The sequence below is a fragment of the Cavia porcellus genome, unplaced genomic scaffold (assembly GCF_034190915.1).
Source record: "Cavia porcellus strain 051 isolate PalLab524CR breed Dunkin Hartley unplaced genomic scaffold, mCavPor4.1 scaffold_5, whole genome shotgun sequence".
Taxonomy (NCBI): domain Eukaryota; kingdom Metazoa; phylum Chordata; class Mammalia; order Rodentia; family Caviidae; genus Cavia; species Cavia porcellus.
Genome location: NW_026947488.1, coordinates 62,159,600 through 62,179,261, shown reverse-complemented (window position 1 = coordinate 62,179,261; position 19,662 = coordinate 62,159,600). Strand labels below are relative to the sequence as shown.

General features: G+C 40.6%; 1 protein-coding gene across 1 annotated transcript in view; it reads right to left on the bottom strand.

The window, feature by feature from the left end:
• Positions 1-600: 600 nt before the first annotated feature.
• Il20rb (interleukin 20 receptor subunit beta) overlaps positions 601-19,662 on the bottom strand; it is a 54,719-nt gene continuing 35,657 nt past the window's right edge. Inside the window, exon 7 of the mRNA XM_013159633.2 lies at positions 601-11,032. Coding sequence (XP_013015087.2) covers positions 10,823-11,032 — 210 coding nt within the window. The 3' untranslated portion in view covers positions 601-10,822. The remainder of the gene's footprint in view (positions 11,033-19,662) is intronic.

Here is a 19,662-nt window from a genome sequence, read left to right as displayed (position 1 = left end):
GAGTAAAAAAGATCCAGAACACACAACAGATATAGTAAAATTGGAAGAAGCTTAAAAAGGAAAGAGAAAGTGGGATAAAGGAAAGGCAAAAAGAAGGGAAAAGAAAAAAAAATACACACATATACATATATATGTGATAAGATAGTTATACTATACTATCCTACACTGTACTATACTATACTATACTTCAGTTAACGATAACTATATATAGTTATGGTTATAGCTATAATTTAGTTCACAATAATGGTTTGTGCTAATATTTTTTGGACAATTAAATGCCAATATCTTGTACTCTGAGTTATTAATTTAAAGATAACAATACATAATGTATTAGCCATTGTTATCCTCTTGTTTTGAAATTTTTTTTCTCTTTAAAATAAAAAATTTTTAAATAATAAATAGAATGTCCCTCAATGAGGTCCCACAGTGGGACCCAGAACAGGCCTCTCCGCCACAGGACAAGGGCTGGATCCAGGCTCAGGCTCTTGCTCGGTCTCGCGGGGTTGCTGGCCCTTCCGGCCTGCAGCCCAGCGCTGTGCAAGGCAAGGAAGGAAAAGCTGCGCCCTCCCTCTGCGAGGGCTCCCACGTAGATGGCTTTTCCGGGGTTGCTCTGTCAGGGGCTTCAGGACCTCAGCATCCCAGGAGCCAGCAAAGGAAGACAGTTTGGGGTCCTCTCTGACGTCCCAGGCCCGGCCTCACAGGCTGGCCACACCCATGGTTTAGCGTGAGTGGGGCAGCAGAGGGGCGCCCCCTATGGAGCAGGGGCCCGATGGGACCCCCAGAAAGTCAGTCTGGCCCAGAGGTAGGCTGGAAATAGGACACAGCAAAAAGGGGCATCAAAATAAGTCTTTTTAAAGACAAGGGAACAGCAACACACAGGAAAGGAGACCGGAAGCCAGCAGAGGCCACAGCCCAGCGAACAGGCGCTGCGGGAACAGGGTAAAGGACTCATCCGCGGAGGCGGCGAGACACAGGGTGAGGAGACGCTGACGGCAAAGTCCACTGGTGACAACGGCGGCTTCGTAGGGGCCAAGCCCATGGAAGTTTTTCTGCTGAGTTCTTGTTCTAGGAACTGGTCTAAACTTTCCATTCTCTCATCCAGGAACCCAGGGCACAAGCAGGAGCAGAAGGAATTTTCCAGAACTCACCACAAGGTGGCGCCAGACACCCGTGAACATAAGGAGGAGCTCCCATCCTGGTGGGCTCCGGAAACTGCGGTGGGATCTGGTCAACAAGAGATTCAAAGAAAACCGGGAGATCTCAGCCTCAGAAAATCACTCTTGCCAAAGGCTAAGATAGAGCACGCAGAATACAAAAAAAAAAAAAAGATACCTTTTTTTTTTTTACTTTTTAATATAAGAAACAGGAAGAAGCCAGATATGGTGGTACAAGCCTGGAATCCCAGCACCTGGGAGGCTGAGGCAGGAGGATTGCTGTGAGTTCAAGGCCAGCCTGGACTACAAAGTGAGTCAAAGGCCAGACTGAACTGCATAGCGAAACCTTGTCCCAAAAAGACCAAAATCAAAACAAAAACCCGCGCAAACAAAAGTACAGTAGTTCTACTTGCTACTCAGTTGTGTTGGGCTTGTTGATTAATGAATGCAATGTATTGCACCAATAGAAAACAATGTAGTCAGCGTAGATGCATCAGACAGAGATTTGCCCCTTCACCACTTACCCCTGGCCCCCGGCCCCAGCCACCATCCCCTGCCTCTTCAAGGCTTGTTATAGCCTCTCCCTTTCATGCCACTTTCAGTCTGTCTCTATCTTGTCAAGAGGCCCCATGGCAAGGTTCTTTTGCATTCTGATAAAGAGGGATTTCAGAATCTAAACAGCCTTTATGCTTCTCCTCCCTGTTTCGTTTTCCTTTCCTTCTTTATTTATTTATTTATTTTAATGGGGGAAGTCTTTTTGAGTCGGAGTCTCACTATGCAGTTCAGGCTGGTCTTTAACTCTCTTTGTAGCCCAGGCTGGCCTTCAACTCACAACGATGGTTCCCACCTCAGCCTCCCAAGTGCTGGGATTACCCGTGTTTGCCACCACGCCCCTCTGTACATTTTATTCTATTCATCTTTGGGAATCTATTTTGTTATCTTTGGCACTTCTTAAGTACCATTATGGGTGGATGACTTCAAGTTTATTGTATCAATTGATGTCAAACAACACCCCCTGATATTCACATTGCTCCTCTGCTGGCCAATAGGAGCACTTTTCAGATTGGTTATGAATAATTTTGTTTTGTTTTGTTTTGTTATGATAATTTAACTGTTTCTTTTCAGTTTCTTTTTTTTCTTAATGGGAGTTACATTTATTATTATTTTTTTTTCAGGGAGGGGGAGGAGACGGAGGATAGGGGAAGTAGGATATTTGACTCTAGGCCATGTAGCAGTAGGTTCACTGTTGCTAAGCAGGGAGCAGGATGGTCTTTTGTTTTCACTGCCTCCTCAGTTCCAACATGGCGTGAATTTCAGGAGACACTGCTAGTTCTCCCCCTGGAAGGGCTGCAGTCTGCCACCCTGCCTCCGCCCACCAGGGAGGGGAGGTGCTGGCTTGGCTTCCCAGAGTCCTAAGTTCCAACATGGCATGGATCTCAGGAGACACTGGCTGGTTCTCCGGTTATGAATAATTTTGAATGACACAATTATTTAAGCTTTTTGTTTTATGATCCCGCCATGTGTAGATATTCTAGAATTGTCTTGTATCTTTCACCCTCAGATGGACATGAAATTTAGCCATGGCTCCAAGAATCTTTGGCTTCTTTGGACAAAAATAGCATTAGAAACCAAAATCTGGGCAATAGTGTACATTGTGGGGGTGACATTTCTTCTAGGCCATTTCAGTGAGAAAAAGCCAAGCTAGATTTAAAATGTTCAGAAGCCTGGTCTCATATTATCTTACTTGCCTCAGTTAACAGTACACGGTTCTTATTCAAACCTTGCAGTCTGCAGTTGGCCCTCCTTTTCACTTATCCTGGAAGCTAGGTTCCTAATTAAACAATTATTTGCTTTATCTGGGAACGTAGGAGATTAATTTTGTTAAGTGTGTTATCAATACAAACAGTTCAAACCTTTGTTTTAGACAGCATTCCCCTAAGAATTTACTGTCTAATTACTCTCATTTTGCATTGCTAGGCAAGCACTTATCTGACATTTTGGGTTCAGATGTTTGCATTTACCATGACTGAGAAGGCTGCATGATCTGCCCCATTTTTTGCTCTACCTTTTTGTTTTTCCATAAGGCTTATAAGGTCCCACTATGCTAGATAAATCACTTAATAATGATAATCTTTTTTACTACTACAGTATTAGTATTTTCCCCTTACCCCACTGAAATATCATGGCACAGGTCTTTGCTCACTGGACCCTGGTGTTGCTCGATGAAGGCACCATCAGAATGCTGAGCTTGGTTCTGGGGAAGCTCCTGGGTAGACGACAGCCTGAGCCACGGAAGCATCAGAAGCCACCCAGGCCACTCCCCTCCTATACTTCTCCCAGTGCCCATAGGACACAATGCAATCTGTGAAAAGGAAGCCAGCATTCATTCTGAGCCTGCTCCTAGGCCTCCTATCTGAGCATCTGAAAGTTTAAGCTTCCAGGTGAAGTGCAAGGCTGGAGGTTATTAGTAGGGGGCCCACGTTCCTAATTCACTTGAATAAGCCCCATTTACAGCTGTTGTCCTGTTATAATCACAAAATGCACTCCTGTCCCATCATGCAAGTGCCCATGCTTAAAGAACCAGGAGACCGGGATAAATAAGCTACAGAGGGAGCTCCAGGGGAAACAGAGTTAGCAGCTGTGGAGGAGGCAGCCCCTCAGTCATCAGCACTAGCTCAGTGTCTGCTGCATGGTCAGGGACATGGGAAGACACGGAAGATTGACAGAAATTTCTAAGCACCTGCATATGCCAGCAAAAAATGGATGAACTCTCATGGGTGCTTCTAGCAGCGGGTGCTTGGGGCTCATTTGTTGTTTCTCAGCCCTGGTAGGTGACAGAGAGAAATACTCTCAGGGTGAAGGGGCAGAGGAGAGGGAAGCAACAAAGTGACAACACATATAGTAATAGCATGGTCTTTGTTTTCGCACAATGAACATATGTTTCCAGTTAAATATAAAATTCTCACTCTCTTCATGAAAAATAACACAGCAACAAACAAAATGGTACAAAAGCAAGAATTTGGCAATTTCCTAGCTGGGAGAGAGGCTGCACTCGCTCTCTCTCTCTCTCTCTCTCTCTCCCTCTCTCTTTTAACGCCAATGGAAATTTGTTTTTTTTTATTTTATTATTTTATTGGCACATTTAGATACAGTGGTACCACCCATCGGAAGCAGTTTGTCCTAGTACATGATATATCTTGTTTCTTCTGTTTGTTACCATTCCCCTCCCCTCACTTCAACCCCCCTTCAATTCTTCATTTCCAAAAGCTTGTTTCTATTTTAGCTCTATTTTTCTCTTGTCCCTTCTTCCCCACCCCCTGCTTGTTCCCCTTCTCATTTGAACATTTTCTTCCCATTTCCCAGTACTGATAATACATTTGCCCTTGTTTACACTTTTGGTTTCTCACGCCAGAGGAACCATGTGATATTTGAGCATATGTGTCCACTTTATTTCACTTAGGAGTATGGTCCCAAGGTGCATCCATGATAGCTAAAGATGTCTCAGGTTTATCCTTCTTTGTGCTTTACTGTATTAAAAGAAACACACACACGACTTATTTATCCATTCATCAGTTGATGGGCAATGAGCTGTTTCCAAGATTCGGCTATTACAAACTGTGCCACTCTAAAGATGAGTGTTCATATATCACTGTGATGTGATGCTTTTCAGTCTTTTGGGAAGGTACCAAGAAGAGGAATAGCTGGGTCAAATGGAATCTCTAGGCACAAAGTTTGAGGAATCTCCAGACTGCCTTCCACAGTAGTTGCACCAGCATGCACTCTCACCGACAGTGGGAAAGTGTTCCTCTTTCCCGGAAACCCCACTAGCATTTGTTATTGCTTAATTGCTTGATAATAGCCATTTTTCTGGGGTGGGGTGGGATCTCGGAATTAATTTACATCTCAAAAATGACCAGTGTAATTTAACATTTTTTCATATATTTTTATTTATGGTTTCTTCTTTTTCATCTGAGAAGTATCTACTCACTCACTTCAGACGCCCATTTTTGGACTCTTTAAATTTGAGGGAGTTTGTTGTTGTTGTTGTTGTTATTGTTTTGGGGGGTTAGTTCTTTATATATTCTAGATAGGAGTCCTTTGCCTATAGTACGGATGATAAAAATTGTGGATTGTCTTTCCATGCTGTTGGTAGTTTCTCTTGCTGTGAAAAAGCTTTTTAACGCAATGAGATTCAAGTTATTAATTCTTTGTGATAGTTCCTGTGCAATCAAGGTTTTGTACATAAAGTTTGCCTACACCAGTATCTTTAAGAGTTCTACCTATTCTATCTTCCAACAGATATTTTAACTTTTAGATCTTTAACAACTAACAACTTTTTTCTGAGTTTTTGTCATGAATGAGTGTTGGACTTTGTGAAATGTTTTTTTCTGCATCTATTGAGATGACCATGTGGTTTTTGTCCTTGGCTCTGCTGATAGGGTATGTTACATTTATTGACTTGCATATGTGGAAGCATCCCTGCATCCACGCGATGAATCCTACTTGGTCGAGGTGTATGGCCTTCTTGATGATTTGCCGCATTCTGTTTGACAGTATCTTTTGAGGATTTTTGCATCTAAGTTCATTAGGGATATTGGCCTGTAGTTCTTTTTTTGTTTGGATCCTTCTTTGGTTTTGGTTGTCAGAGTAATGCTTGCCTTTTAGGAATGAATTTGAGAATATTGCTTCCTTTTCAATTTCATTAAAAAGTTTGAGGAGCAGTGGCATTAGGTCTTCTCTAAATTTTGTGTAGAGTTCAGCTGTAAATCTATCACGGCATGGGCTACTTTGCTGGTAGGTTTCTAATTACAGCTTCAATTTCATTAACTGATATTGGTTTATTAGAATTTCTATATCTTCTTGATTCAGCTTGGATAATTCATAGGTACCTAGGAATCTTTCCATTTATTCTGTTTTTCATCTGATTAGAATATAGTTTCTCAAAGTAGATATTGGTGATTTCCTTGATTTCTGCAGGATCTGTTGTGATTTTACCCTTTTCATTCCTAATTGCTAAAGACTTTAGTCTTTTCTTTCCTTTTTTGGTAAGGTTGGCTCAGGGCTTGTCAATTTTATTTAATGCTTCAAAGAACCAATTTTTTTTGTATTGTTTTCTTAGTCTCCATTGCATTAGTTTCTCCTCTGATCTTTATCAATTCCTCCCTCATACAAGCTTGGGGCTTGACTTGCCTTTATTTTTCTAGAAGTTTGAGGTTCAATGTTAGGTGTTTTTTTTAAAATTTCACTGTGTTTTTCTGATATGGGAATTCACTGCTATAAATTTCCCTCATAGGAAAGCTTTCATTGTGTCTCATAAGTTCTGGGATGTTTACTGGCATTATCATTTAATTGTAGAAACTGACTAATTTCTCCCTTAATTTCATCTGTGATCCATTGGTTGGTAAGGAGGATGTCGTTTAATTGCCATATGTTTATGAAGTTCTTGTGGTTTCTTCTGACATTGATTTTCAGTTTCATTGCACTGTGATCTGATCATATGCATGGGATAGTTTCAGTTCCTTTGCATTTACTTAAGCAAGTCCTATAAGCTAGTGTGCAGTCTACTTTGGAGAACATCCCATGTCAGCTGAGAAGAATGTGTATTCTGATGATGTGGGTTGGAACACTCTGTAGATGTCTACTAAGTCCATTTGTTCAAAGTTTGGTTCAGTTCTGATATTTCATTGTTGATTTCTTGTCTAGTTGATCTGTCTATTTATAACAGTGGAGAACTGAGGTCTCCCATTATAATTGTATTAGCGCTTATTCGATTTTTCATGTATGTTAGTATTTGTTTTATATAGTTGGCTGTACTGGTATTTGGTATTTGTACACGTATTTTTTTATGATTGTTAGTTTTTTTGCTTGAATCATTCTCTTTCAAGGAACAATTAGTCAGCTCTTGTCTCTCCTAATCAGCTTTGACTTGAAGTCCACTTTGCCTGTAAATAAAATAGCTACCACTTCTGTCTTCTGGGTCCCTTTCCCATGGAGCTTTGTTTTCAGTCAATGAATTTCTTTGGGGTTCCTCTATGTAGAGAATTATGTCATCTGCAAATAATAATGACTTTTAGTCTATGAATTTCTTCTTGAATTAAATGTGTTTCTTACAGCAGCATATTGTTGAATCTTGTTTCTTGATCCATTTTGCCAGTCTTAGTTTTGATTTGTGTATTGAGACCAATAATATTGCTGATTATAACTGATATGTTTTGATTTATCCTTGTCACGTTATTTTCCTGTTGTTGGTTCTCATTTTCCCCCTTCTGTTTAAAGGCTTAACTTGTGTAGTAGATTCATTTTGTTATGGTTCATGGAGTTGTAGTTCTTATTATCACTTTCTAGAATGTCCTTGACATTTTGGAGTGCTGGTATGGTGGATATGAATTTCCTCAAGTGTTCTTTGTCATGTTCTTTATATTTTTCCATCAATTTTGAAAGATAGTTTTGTGGATTACATTGATCTGGTTGTTTTCCTTTAAGGCTTGAAATACTTCACTCCAAGTTTTCCTTGTCTTGAGGGTTTGTGTTGAGAGGTCTGATGTGATTCTGATGGACTTTCCTTTATAGGTAATTTATTTATTTTCTCTTACAACTTTTAATATTCTGTTCTTGTGTTGAATTTCTGGAATCTTGCGTATTATATGCTTTGGTGTACTAAATTTTTTCTTTTTTTGCCTTGGTTAGTGGAGTTCTATATACCTCACTTATCTGTATGTCAAATTTCTTTTCCCTGCTTGAGAAGTTTTCTATTGCTGTGAACAGGTTTTGTTTTTTTGTCTTTTTTGTTTTGTTTTTGTTTTGTTTTTTATGTCTCTTGTGTATTCTCCTGATTTTTCACTGACTCTGTTCAATCTTATGTTATTCTTCTTTGCACCATCTAATAACTGCTGGATTGATTTTTCATAATCCTTTGCAATTTTTTAGGAATTTTTCTTTTCATAATCACTAACTACAATCCTGTCTTCTAGGCCTGATATTCTGTCCTAATATTGACTCATTCTACTGTGTGTATTTTCAATGAATTCTTAATACCCTCAATATTGGTTTGAGTCTGTCTTATGGAGTTCATTTCCCTCTGATGTTGGACACTCATGGTTTCTATCATGCTCCTAAGCTCCTCTATTTTTTTTTAAAAAGTCTGTATCTGGGGCTGGGGATTTAGCTCAGCGGCATAAGCGCCTGCCTTGCAAGCAGGCAGTCGTGAGTTCGATCCCTGGTACCGATAAAAATGAAAAAGACAAAAAAAAAAAAAAAGTCTGTATCTGCTTTAGAGTCAGGGGAAAACAGAGAAATAGAAGGAGAGGAAAAGATTAGAACATGGTTAGAGAAGAAAGGAAAATTATGCAAACTTTGGGAAACTTGTGAAGAAGATAGGAGGGAAACAGTGAAGGAAGAAATAAAAATGAGAACAGAACACAAAAACAAAAACTAGAATTTTTACAATTTTTACACTCACATAAAAACAAGAACAAATAATCATGAAGAAAAAAAAATTAAAACAAAAGCCAGAAAAGAAAAAAAATTGTTTTAAAATGTCCACCTCAATGTGTTTCTCTGCTGTAGGCAATGTAAGCAGAGCCCAGATCTGAGTTATTTAACCCAAGCAAGCCAGCCATAATTTTACAGCAGGGTAGTGAATAATCCCAGCAAGCCTGCACCATTAGTTCCACTGAAGGTCCGGCTGGTTGTGAGACTGGAACATGATTTGTTCAGCCTCCAATAGTCTTGTGCCAGCTTGAACTTGGCTCCCTGAGCACTTGCTGACAAACTCGGCAGCCTCACCCTAACACTGGGAGTCGCTAGATGGAGCTGGCCCATAGCTGTTCTGAGTTCTGAGTTCAGTTGGCCTCCTCTCCAAGATGGCTACTAACCAATCACCCTTCCCTGAGGGAACATCTGAACTAGAACAGCTCACCAGCTACTGCAGTCCACTGCATCACAGTTCTGTTTCACCAGTGAATTTCTCTGTGGGAGCCTCTGAGGTCACTAGTAGTTACTGTGCCTGTAGGTTCAAGCCACCCCTCCCACACTGAGTCTGGTCTTGGGGAGAAAGCACCAGCTGCCACATTCATCTTTGTTTAAGTCTCTCACTTTGCTTTCACAGTGGGTCTCAATTCTCACTTCAGAGCCTTCCCAGGTCTCAGGGACCCACTTACCTCCTTCCTCTCTTCCTCATGTTGCTATATTCCAGCATGTGGACATCAAATTTCAGAGGACTCTCTCTCTGTGGCTCACCATTCCTCCTCTTCGCAGAAAACTTCCATGTATTAAGACTCCACCTGGTGGGGCTGGGGATTTAGCTCAGCAGCATAAGCACCTGCCTTGCAAGCAGGCAGTCGTGAGTTCGAGCCCCAGTACTGATGTAAAAAAAGGAAAAAAAAAAGACTCCACCTGGTGGAACAAAGGTGGCTGGTCCTTGTCTCCAAGGGGGAAAGACCTTATTGAAGCAGTAAGCCATGTCCACTGCAGGATGTTTGGAAGCATCCAGGCAGTGGCAGTAGAAACAAACCAACTCAGTGGCTCCCAAGTTGGGAGGAGGTAGGGGCTAAAAAATGAGGTGCAGGCTTGCTCATTAGTCTCTTGTCTCTCAAGAAACTCCTCTTTCCATTCCTTCACTGCTGGAGATTCTTCTTCAGCTGATGCAAGAGAGATTGTCAGGGCTTCTAAAGCTGGGTTTGGGGTGAGCAACCTGGAAGAAGCTAGGGGTCCTGCATGAGCTGTTTTAGGAAAGGGGGATTCTCACAGATTTCCTGTGGAGACCTCCAGCAAGCACTTCGGAACACGCTGGCCATGCAAAGCCAATACCATCTGCCTCAGCTGGGGTTCTTGTACACTGAGGCTGCATCCCATCCAGCAAGTGGCTCCTGAGAACTCAGTGTGCTCCTCCCTTGCCCCAGCTACAACCCAGAGACACCCTACTCTCCTCACCAAAGGTGTCCTTTAAGCCTCCCTGGACTCAAGACTGACAATGTAACTAAATCTCTGAAGACCACTTTTCTCCAGGAACAAAGGGATTGCCCAGGGAGATCCCCTTTCATTTCATCTTTGCCCTTTTAGCAACTCAACAGGACAAAGGGGCAAAGTCTTGCACCTGTTGCTGATGTCCTTCTGTGTTCTTCTGTGCACATTTTACCTTCTGTCCTCAATGTGCACACATGACGCACAGTCCATGGGGTTCCATGGCTCACAGTGTTCAGGTACATCCTGTGTTCAGCAGGGCTGGGGTCTTCATCCTGGTCACACCCTGTAGTTTGCTGAGCCACTCACCTGTGCACAGGTATTGACTTGAAGTGAAATCAGTGTTTGCTCCCATTCTCCTTTTCTTCTTCAGGGCAGGCTTTGATCATTCTCCTTACATATTTGTATCCTGATCTCCAGAGGAGCTGAGTCTATCACAGTGCACAGTGTTGCTTGCTTCCCCTCAGCCCTGCGGGAGCCAGGTGTGTGTGCATATACAGAGGCAGATAGAGAGCAGGTGTGTTGTCAACTCCCATTATGGATAAGAAAACTAAGGACCAAAGGGATTAAGTCTCTCTCCTCAGGGTCACCCATCTGCCCAATGGCAGAGGCCACATCACTTGATCCCTCATCAGTGCTCTGCTGGCCACAGCTCTCTGCCCTGATGGTTGCTTTTAGGCATGGACAGGCAGGCAGGTGGGTGCTCCTCATTTCTCCCATCCTTTGTCCACGAAAGGCAGAAACACAGCCTCTCCCTCATGGGTTCTGTGTCCTGTAGGCCAGGATGCCAGCTCCTGACAACCAGGCCCTTTCCCAAGGCTGCAGGATCCAAGCCCAGAAGACAGCATCGCCATGGCACAGGGATCCACCTCTTCCCTTCTGCAGCTGATTAACTTCTGTGGTGAGTTGGTTATTTTCTGAAATTAATTTTCACCAACAATCATTAGATGTTACTAGCAGTAATAGTGGTAGTAAAGAATATCACAAACATCCCAACTACTTAATCAATTAACTTGCAAGCAGCAAAAAAAAAAAAAAAAAAAAAAAAAAAAAAAAAAAAACCCTCAAAAACAGTTTCAGTGCCTAGATCAGTGACTTCCAGTATTTGTTGAGATCTTCCAGCTTCCTATTCAGTAATATCCTCTCTGGGAACCTGAAGCACAAAGTCCAAAATATAATTCCGGTCAAAACACACAAACAAATCTAGTTTGGTGTGGTGGCACATGCCTGTAACCCCCTCGCACAGCTCGGGGGAGGCTGAGGCAGAAGGATCACCATGAGTTCAAGGCCAGCCTGGGCTACATAGTGAGTTCAAGACCAGCCTGCACTACATAGCAAGGCCCTGTTAAAACAAAACAACGACGACAACAGAAACCCTGCCCTTCTTCCTGTGCACCCCCACCCCACCCCCAGAGCTCTGAGAAGAGTAACCTGCTCTGAAAAAGACAGTATGAGAAAAAGCTCAGCGGGTGAATGTCAGCGATGCCCTCCACCTGTCTCCTGCCGCTGGTCCAGTCAGACTCTCCATACACTGGCTGCTTAAGTCTGCAGTGATTATATTTTTAAATTCTAGAGCAGCGCTGTCCAAAAGCAATATAATGGGAACCATATATATAGTTTTTTAAATCTAGGAGCACATTTTAAAAAGTAAAAGAATTTGGGTGTGGTGGCACATATTTATAATCCCAGCACTCTGGAAGGATGAGGCAGGATGATCACAAGTTCTAGCCCAGCCTGCATAGTTTAGTGACTTCACAAGACCTTGTCTGAAAAAACAAAGGTCTGGGGATATAGCCCAGTATGAAAGCCATGTGTTCAATCCCCAGTACACCCCTCCCAAGTAAATGGAATTAATTTTAATAAAATATTAATTTTATTGAACAAACATCCAAAATACCACATTTACATGCAATCCAAAGAAATTACTGAAAGAGTTCACTTTGGTACTATCTTCAAAATCTGTTCATATTTACAACACATTCGGATCAGGGTAGCCATGTCACCTGTTTCATAGCCACAGATGGCTGTGGCTATCATACTGTACAGCACAGTCCCAGGAGAGGAAAGTTAAACAAACAGCATCAGTTCAGAAGACATAATGTCACTGCACAGGTTAGAATTAACTTTCAAGCAAGGCTAAGATGATTTTTTTAATGTGAATTAGTTTTCTTCTTATTATTAATGGGTTTCATTGTGGCAATGATCAGTTTTCAATATTTAAAAATCTGGAGACTTTTCATAAAAGCCTGGATTTCTGGGTTTTTTGTTTAAAATTTGGAGATCTGGTCTCACTGGCTCACCTTCCCTCTTGGTTATCAACTGCTATTTCCTTCAGATGGAAATGTGTGTCCTGGGCACCATCACACCTCCCTAATGAGTCACATTCAGTGTGCTGCATCTTTCTTACCTTTTTTTGTTCTTTCTTTCCTTCTTTTTTCAGCACCTATTTGGCCCAGAGGCCAGAGCTCACAAACCCCACTTTCTGTGAAGCCTACAAGGCTATACTCGGGATGAATCACTGAAGATCTACTAATGCAGGGGTCATTGCTATTCTCGCTGCCTATCTTAGAGTAGAATATGACAGCAGGAAGAGAAATAGCAAAGTCAGTGGCAGAAAGAGAAGACCCATTAGCATCAAAGCCCCCAGGCCCCTCGAGCAATTACAGATGAAAAAAGAAAATGACATGTTATTAAATAGAGATGAAGTAATAAATTTCCCTTGCCTAATATAGTCTTACTGTGATGTGTGCCATGGTGCTATAAACTTTAATGGAAAGAAATTCTTAACAGTATATTTCAGAATGCAGCCATGACTATAAAATTGTACATGTAGACATGTACTGTTTCAGCCATACAGAAAAGTAAACACACGTGCTAGATTTGTTGAAGAACTGTCAAGGATTTCTGATTGACAGTTTTCCATAGTTTAATTGGAAAGATGAGTAGATTTTGTAAAGATGCCTAGAAACTTTTTAGCCATTTGGAGGATTATGTACAAATAACGCAACGCTGGAAAACAGTGGGGCTGCGCTTGAGCTGAAGCAGAGAGGGCAGATGGTGGTGGAAATTTACTACTCCAGAATGTGCTTAAACCCTAGTGCTTTATCTCTTTTTTAGCCCTGTGGGAAAATTCATAGACCGAAGAACTGGTCTACTTTAAAAATCTAGAAAATGGAAAAAAGTAAAAATCCTTATGGAAAGGAATGTAGGAAAAGACATCAGAGTGATGCAGGAGGGTGGTAAAGGAGAACAGAGAAGCTAAATGTGGCCAGCAATGATGGCATCTATCAGCTGGAGAGGAAACTGTTCATTCTGTCAGAGTCTTTTCTTCTTTGACCTCTTCTAAGCTTTTAGTTTTCTCCAAAAGCTGACTTTGGGCAGTGGCTCATAATATGCCAGGATTCCTAAGAGTTCTTGCCAGCTTAGGACTTTTCTTATAGACCCTAAATATTATTTTAAAATTTGATCCTTTATAGGTTTGTTTGTTTCCTTCCTCTACTCTGTTCCTTACTAAGAAAGCTGCAGGTCTTGGAAAGATCTTCATATTCCTGATACTGAGAAGAAAATCTCTCCTGGTCCCTGAATAAAGGACCAGAAGAGGAACAGTGAGGGAGGTATTACCAATATAACAGCCTCTGAGTGGAAGGCAGGCATGGGCCACTGGAGTTGAGAGGAATCACAAAAGGTGACCAGTTGGTGGAGAACGGCTGGAGAAGGCTGACCTTTTCACCACACATGGGGAAAAGAGAGCCAAGGACCTGCCTCAGCCAGGAGTGTCCCTCTACTACCATAACTTTGGATTGGTTCAGAGATTCCCCTTCCATTTCAAGTTTGTACTTCTATGACGGCAGAAGAGTACCAAACAGTTCAACCTTCTGCAACTTTTAAAACTGATCAAAATATAAAACCAGATTCCTTAAGGCATTGGCAATTTGCACACTTGGAAAAAGAGACTGTAACTGGGTGAGTGCCCCCTCTTCTTTTCAATAGCTCTTTGCCTAAGGGCAGGTCCCACTTGATACTATGAAGAGTGCCAGTCATTCTGTCTTGAAAAGCAGAAAGCAGAGATGTATGCAAATTTAAAATTTAGAAAGTTGAGAGGACAAATCCCCAAAAGGAGAAAGCTAGAATGAGTGAGCTACATATGTTATATACAAATACTATCCTTCCTGAACTGTGTGCTCGTAGGTGTGGGGCATACCAAACAATCTAGCTAACGCCAAACAGACTAATAGATACCAACTGCCTTTTGCATAGGAGACCGAAGATTCAAATGTACATTCATCCATGTTAGCTGCTTGCTAAAACAACGAACAAAAATCAACAGTCTTCAGTGAAGTATAATAAAATCTAAAATCTCTACAACATATTCTTCAAAATATCTGGAATATGATGCAAATCACTGGACATAAAAATACATGAAATGTAACTCAGGCCAAATAAAATGCAGCAGAGATCGGTCCTGGGATGGCTCATCTAGTAAAATTACCAAAATTTTTTAAAAAATAGTCAAAGTATTATAATCACAACATAGAGGAAAATAGTCTCATAACAAATGAGTAAGTAAAAATGGCTACAGAGGTCATTATAATAAGAGCCAAATAGAGATACTAAAATTAAATAAAAATATAAAAATTTTAAAAGTTCATTACACATGCCTAATATCATATTGGTGATAAAAACAGAGGCCATGAACAAGTGGATAATCTAAAGTTACTTAGCTGTAAAACAGAAGAAAAAAGTTTCCCTTATAAAGCTGAATAGAGTCTCACGAATGTGTGAACTATTTCTAATGTCTAGCATATATCAAATTAGTCACAGAAGAAGAGTAGAAAATAGAACCAAAAAACTATCAGAAGATATATGGCTGAAAATTTCCCAAATTATGGTGAAAAATATTCATATATAGACTCAGGAAATTCAATAAACTACAAGCAAGGTAAATATAAAGTAAAAAATACTGAGGCGAGGCCGGGGATTTAGCTCAGTGGCATAAGCGCCTGCACAGCACCACAAAATAAACAAACAAATAAACAAATAAATAAAAATTTTAAAAAATACTGAAGCATATTGTAGTGTAACTGATGAAAACCAATGGTAACTTGAAAGCAATAAGAAAAAAAGAACATACAATAAGTCCCTACTTACAAACATTCAAGTCACAGACTTTCATAGATAGTCTAAATTAAACTCACATTACAAACATTCATAGATACCAACAAACCATGTAAGTAGCTCATATGTCTGCCTACCACTGTCACAGTGGTGCTGCTATGTGCTTACTGTACAGGGTGACAATGTATAGTAATCCAGAATGGTCAGGAAACACGGTACTTGTGTACAAGTCTGTGTTTGGTTTTTTATGCTTTACATTGTATATTTGTGTCAAAGGTCTATAAATCTCACTTCATCAGACTTTTGAGCAAATCTAACTTAAGAACATTTTCCCAGAATAGAACTCATTGGTTAGCTGGAGCTTTACTGTATTTTATAGAAGGGAATGATACTAAAAACTATAGCTTTTACCTTATCAGAAATAATGTGGGACAGAAGATAATTAAGCAAGTTTTGAAGTAGTAAAAAAAGACATTATTGTCAACAAAGAATTCTACAAAAATATCTTTCAAGAATTAAGCTGAAATAATATCCTTTTTAGGCCAGAATTTGCCACCACCAAATCTGCATTAGCAAACCTGTGACGTTTTCCTAACTTAAGGAGGGCATACTAAATGGAAACACAGATCTCAGGAAAGAAGAGTCTCAGGGATGGTAAACATATGTGTAAACATAAATGCCTATTTTAATTATCTTTTAAAAACATGAGTACTTACAAAGTAATTACATGGTCTTACACAGTGTGATACAATTTTAACTCTAAGACTGAAAAGTCTCCTTAATAATATGTATATTATAATGCCCATAGTAATTATGAAAAGATTATGTGAAGAATAACCAGAAAGTCAAGGGTACAGAGAAATTCTAAAATTCTGTATTTACTTAATACAAAAAGATAGAAAAAAAATAGATGGAACAAAAAATAAAATTATGGACTTATATTCAACTATATTAATCATTATAATAAATGCTAATGAACTAAACATATCAGTTAAAGGGGCAGAGATTATCAGAACTGATTATCAGAATTGATACCAAAAAATTAAAAATAGAAAAGGAGACTATTTGCTGTCAATAAAGGACATATTAGGATAATATACCATAAAAACAGTAAACAAAAAAGGCTATATTTATATAGCAAAAAGGAATATCACCAGAGATAAAGAACATGTTACAATGCTACAAGAGTTACTCAGGAAGATAAATAAATAATAAGTGTACTTAAAACAGAGCCTCAAAATACATGAATGGAAAATTGATGTGTAGGAAGAAACACAGATATAGCCACACATATATTTGGGATTTGACACCTTTCCTTCAATAATTAGTAGAACTATTACACAAAAAAAAAATCAGAAGAAAGAGTGACATGGGTCAGTGTACAAGAAGTAATAAAAAATGGTGATTTTTGAAAACCTCATTACAATAAAGAACACACTGCCAAGAACAAAAGGACAAATATGTTCAAAATGAAGAGAGTTATTTTGAGGGGAATTATTGGCAACATGTCTTTTACTATAATAACCTTTTAAATTTAAAATATTTGCCATATACTTTGACCACTATAAATCCTTAAAATAGTCCTGGCACTTAGCTCTGTGTTAGAGTTGGTAAAAGTTCCAACTACCTGAAGAACTAGAAAGAAAAGAAGAGCCAGCGTTATGACAGCAGGATGGGTGGGTATCCTGAAGCATAGAATGCAGGGTGAATTATTCCTCTGTGTAGAGATGTGGGAGACTGTCAAGCTGCACTCTCCTGAGGAACAATGTCCCTTGTCTCAGTCTTTCCCTAACCTCTCCCTAAACCCTATTCACTGAGATATGCAGAACTGGCTATATTGAAACAGATGCTTCCTTCATTGACCAAAAGAATGTGATTGAATCTGGCCACGGCACAGTGGTCTCATTAATACCAAAGCAGCAACATGCAGGTGAAAATAGCCTCCATGCTGATAACTGGAACGAAGGCTCAAGTCAGAGCCTGTGAGGTCTGCGGGCTAATACATGAGATAACATCTCAGTTGAGACCACAGGACACCAAAAGAATTATACCTTCCTGACAGTGAGGTAAGAGCCTTTCACACATCAAACTATCGGTTATATTGCTAACTAGAGTCCTTTATGCCTGGTGCAAAATTGGCTCTTTTCTCATTGCAGCCAATGCCTGCAAATTTTCTTTTCCCTAGTATTCTGCTGCTATTCCCACCTGCCTCCCTGATTGATAACAGTAAGAGTCATGAGTGTTTGAACTTGTGGCCTTGTGTTCCACAGAGAACACTGGCCATCCCAGAGCTCTTCAACTGCAGAACTTTCTCCTTTTGTCTTTATTTAGTATTCACATGCCAAGGTGGAAAACCTGAATCCTCCACAGGGGTTTTGGTATATAGAGAAAAAGCAAACCCACACAGATGCCATACAAATGACTTTCCAGTGACTGCATGCTGATGAAAAACTCCAAGATTGCGGAGCTGCAGTTCTGGTTAAAGCTACTGCTGGCTCCTCCAGGATTAGAAACTCCTGGTGTAGCAAGGGTGGAGGGAGTCGCTTTTGTTTCTGTTTGCTTTTACTGTTGCTTTGTTTCACTGTGCTGCACTCTGTGGTTGAGGGCAAGGGAACCATCTGGGAAGGCAACCAGATTGACCATGTGGAAATTGCTATGGACAGCATTTGCTCTTCCCCTCAATAGCCTGGGCACACTGGTTCTATGTCTACTGGAGAGACTCAAACCTGCGGTCCAGTGTTCTCAGGAGAAAGTTAATCCTGCGCTTAACCATGCAATGCAGTACATGTCTGTAATCCCAGCATTTCAGAGGCTGAGATAGGACGATCACTTCAAGTTCAGGGCCAGCCTGGGCTACTTGGTGAGTTCAAAGCAGGCCTGAAATACATGTTGAGACACTGTCTCAAAACAACCACAAAAATCCTGTGCTTAGCAGGTGTGGCAGTGCACATTTATAATCCCAGAACCCAGGAGCCTGAGGCAAAAAGATTGCTAGTTCAAGCCCAGAGCCCAGACAATTTAGCAAGACCCTGTCTCAAAATAAAAGGACTGGGAATATAGCTCAGTATGAAACCTTTGGGTTCAATTGCCAGAACAGACAAAACAAAACAAAAAAGAATCCTGACCTTCTGAGGAACCAGGAGAATAATCCCAGTCTTGAGTAGTCTATGAAGGCCCATATTGCTGCCCTCTCACCACATCCCATTCCTACCAAAACTAAAACATAACCCATGCTTCCCACATTCATACGCATGTTCTTGAAAGAATCTTGCCCTATGCCGGACACTGTAGCCAGTGAAGCTGGGAGGCGGAACCAAGGGGCTCTATCTTGAGCTCTATCTTCCCCACCCCTAGAAATTTACCTGTGGTGCGAAATGAATATCAGTGGGCTACCTGTGCATCAGTAATGCCCCTTAGGCTCCACCTCAAACCTAAGCTACATGTATGCCCCCACTCCACATGTCTGATGGAGAGAATGCAAGACCCCGGAGGGTCAGGGGTCTCTCCCCACATTCTTAAAGGTCATTTATATTTCATACTTCTTATCTTTTCAACCACACCAGAATTCTATCATATGGTTCCCTGACTGGGAACCAATTCTAACAGTTCTCTGCTCTGAGAACCATGCAGTTCTTGGTATACAAATTGAATATGTGATATCAGAATATGCTATTGGATGTTGCTGCTGTTACAATTACGGGATGGGGCAAAGAATGCTCAGCAGGACTATGAATGACTCCTGAAATGATAATGATCTTAGGCTATCAATATATCTTATCTCTTTTTTTAAAAATCCATTTTATTCAAGCATAAAAGGAAAGAAAAAGAAGAAAAAAACTACAATAAAATTTCAAAGCACATCAATCAGGGGGTAACAATGGAACATACATTGTGCATTGTCATACCCAAATCATTCACCCAGAGCACAAGACATCTGCATTCAATTGTCCAAACAATACCAGTGCAAATCTTTCTCTTCAGCAAACTCAGAGAAATCAGTAGTATAACTATCTTAACTATTTTTATATATAATATCCATACACAAATACATAGGTCTTTTCTTTCAGCTTGTCTATACTTGATCTCCTGATCATTTCAGGTCCTGGGGAAAACCAGAGGTGGCCTTCAGGAGCCTCAGGGAGGTCCCTGTGCCCTGGAGAAGGGAGGTCTCTCCTAACTTCATAAGAAGTTGCTGTGATTTGATGTATCCCTAGAAGCAGATGTTGGAAGCTGAATCACCAGTGCAACTGTGTTGAGATGGGAACTTGGAGAGGTGATTAGGCCATGAGAGCTCGGCCATTACGAGTGAATTAATACAGAGTAATCTTTCTAAGGCCTTAATGCTGCAAGTTTGATCTCATGCTCTCACCCCTGGGATGTCATCTGCTGTATTATGACACAGTAAAAAAGTCCTCACCAGATGTGGCCCTTC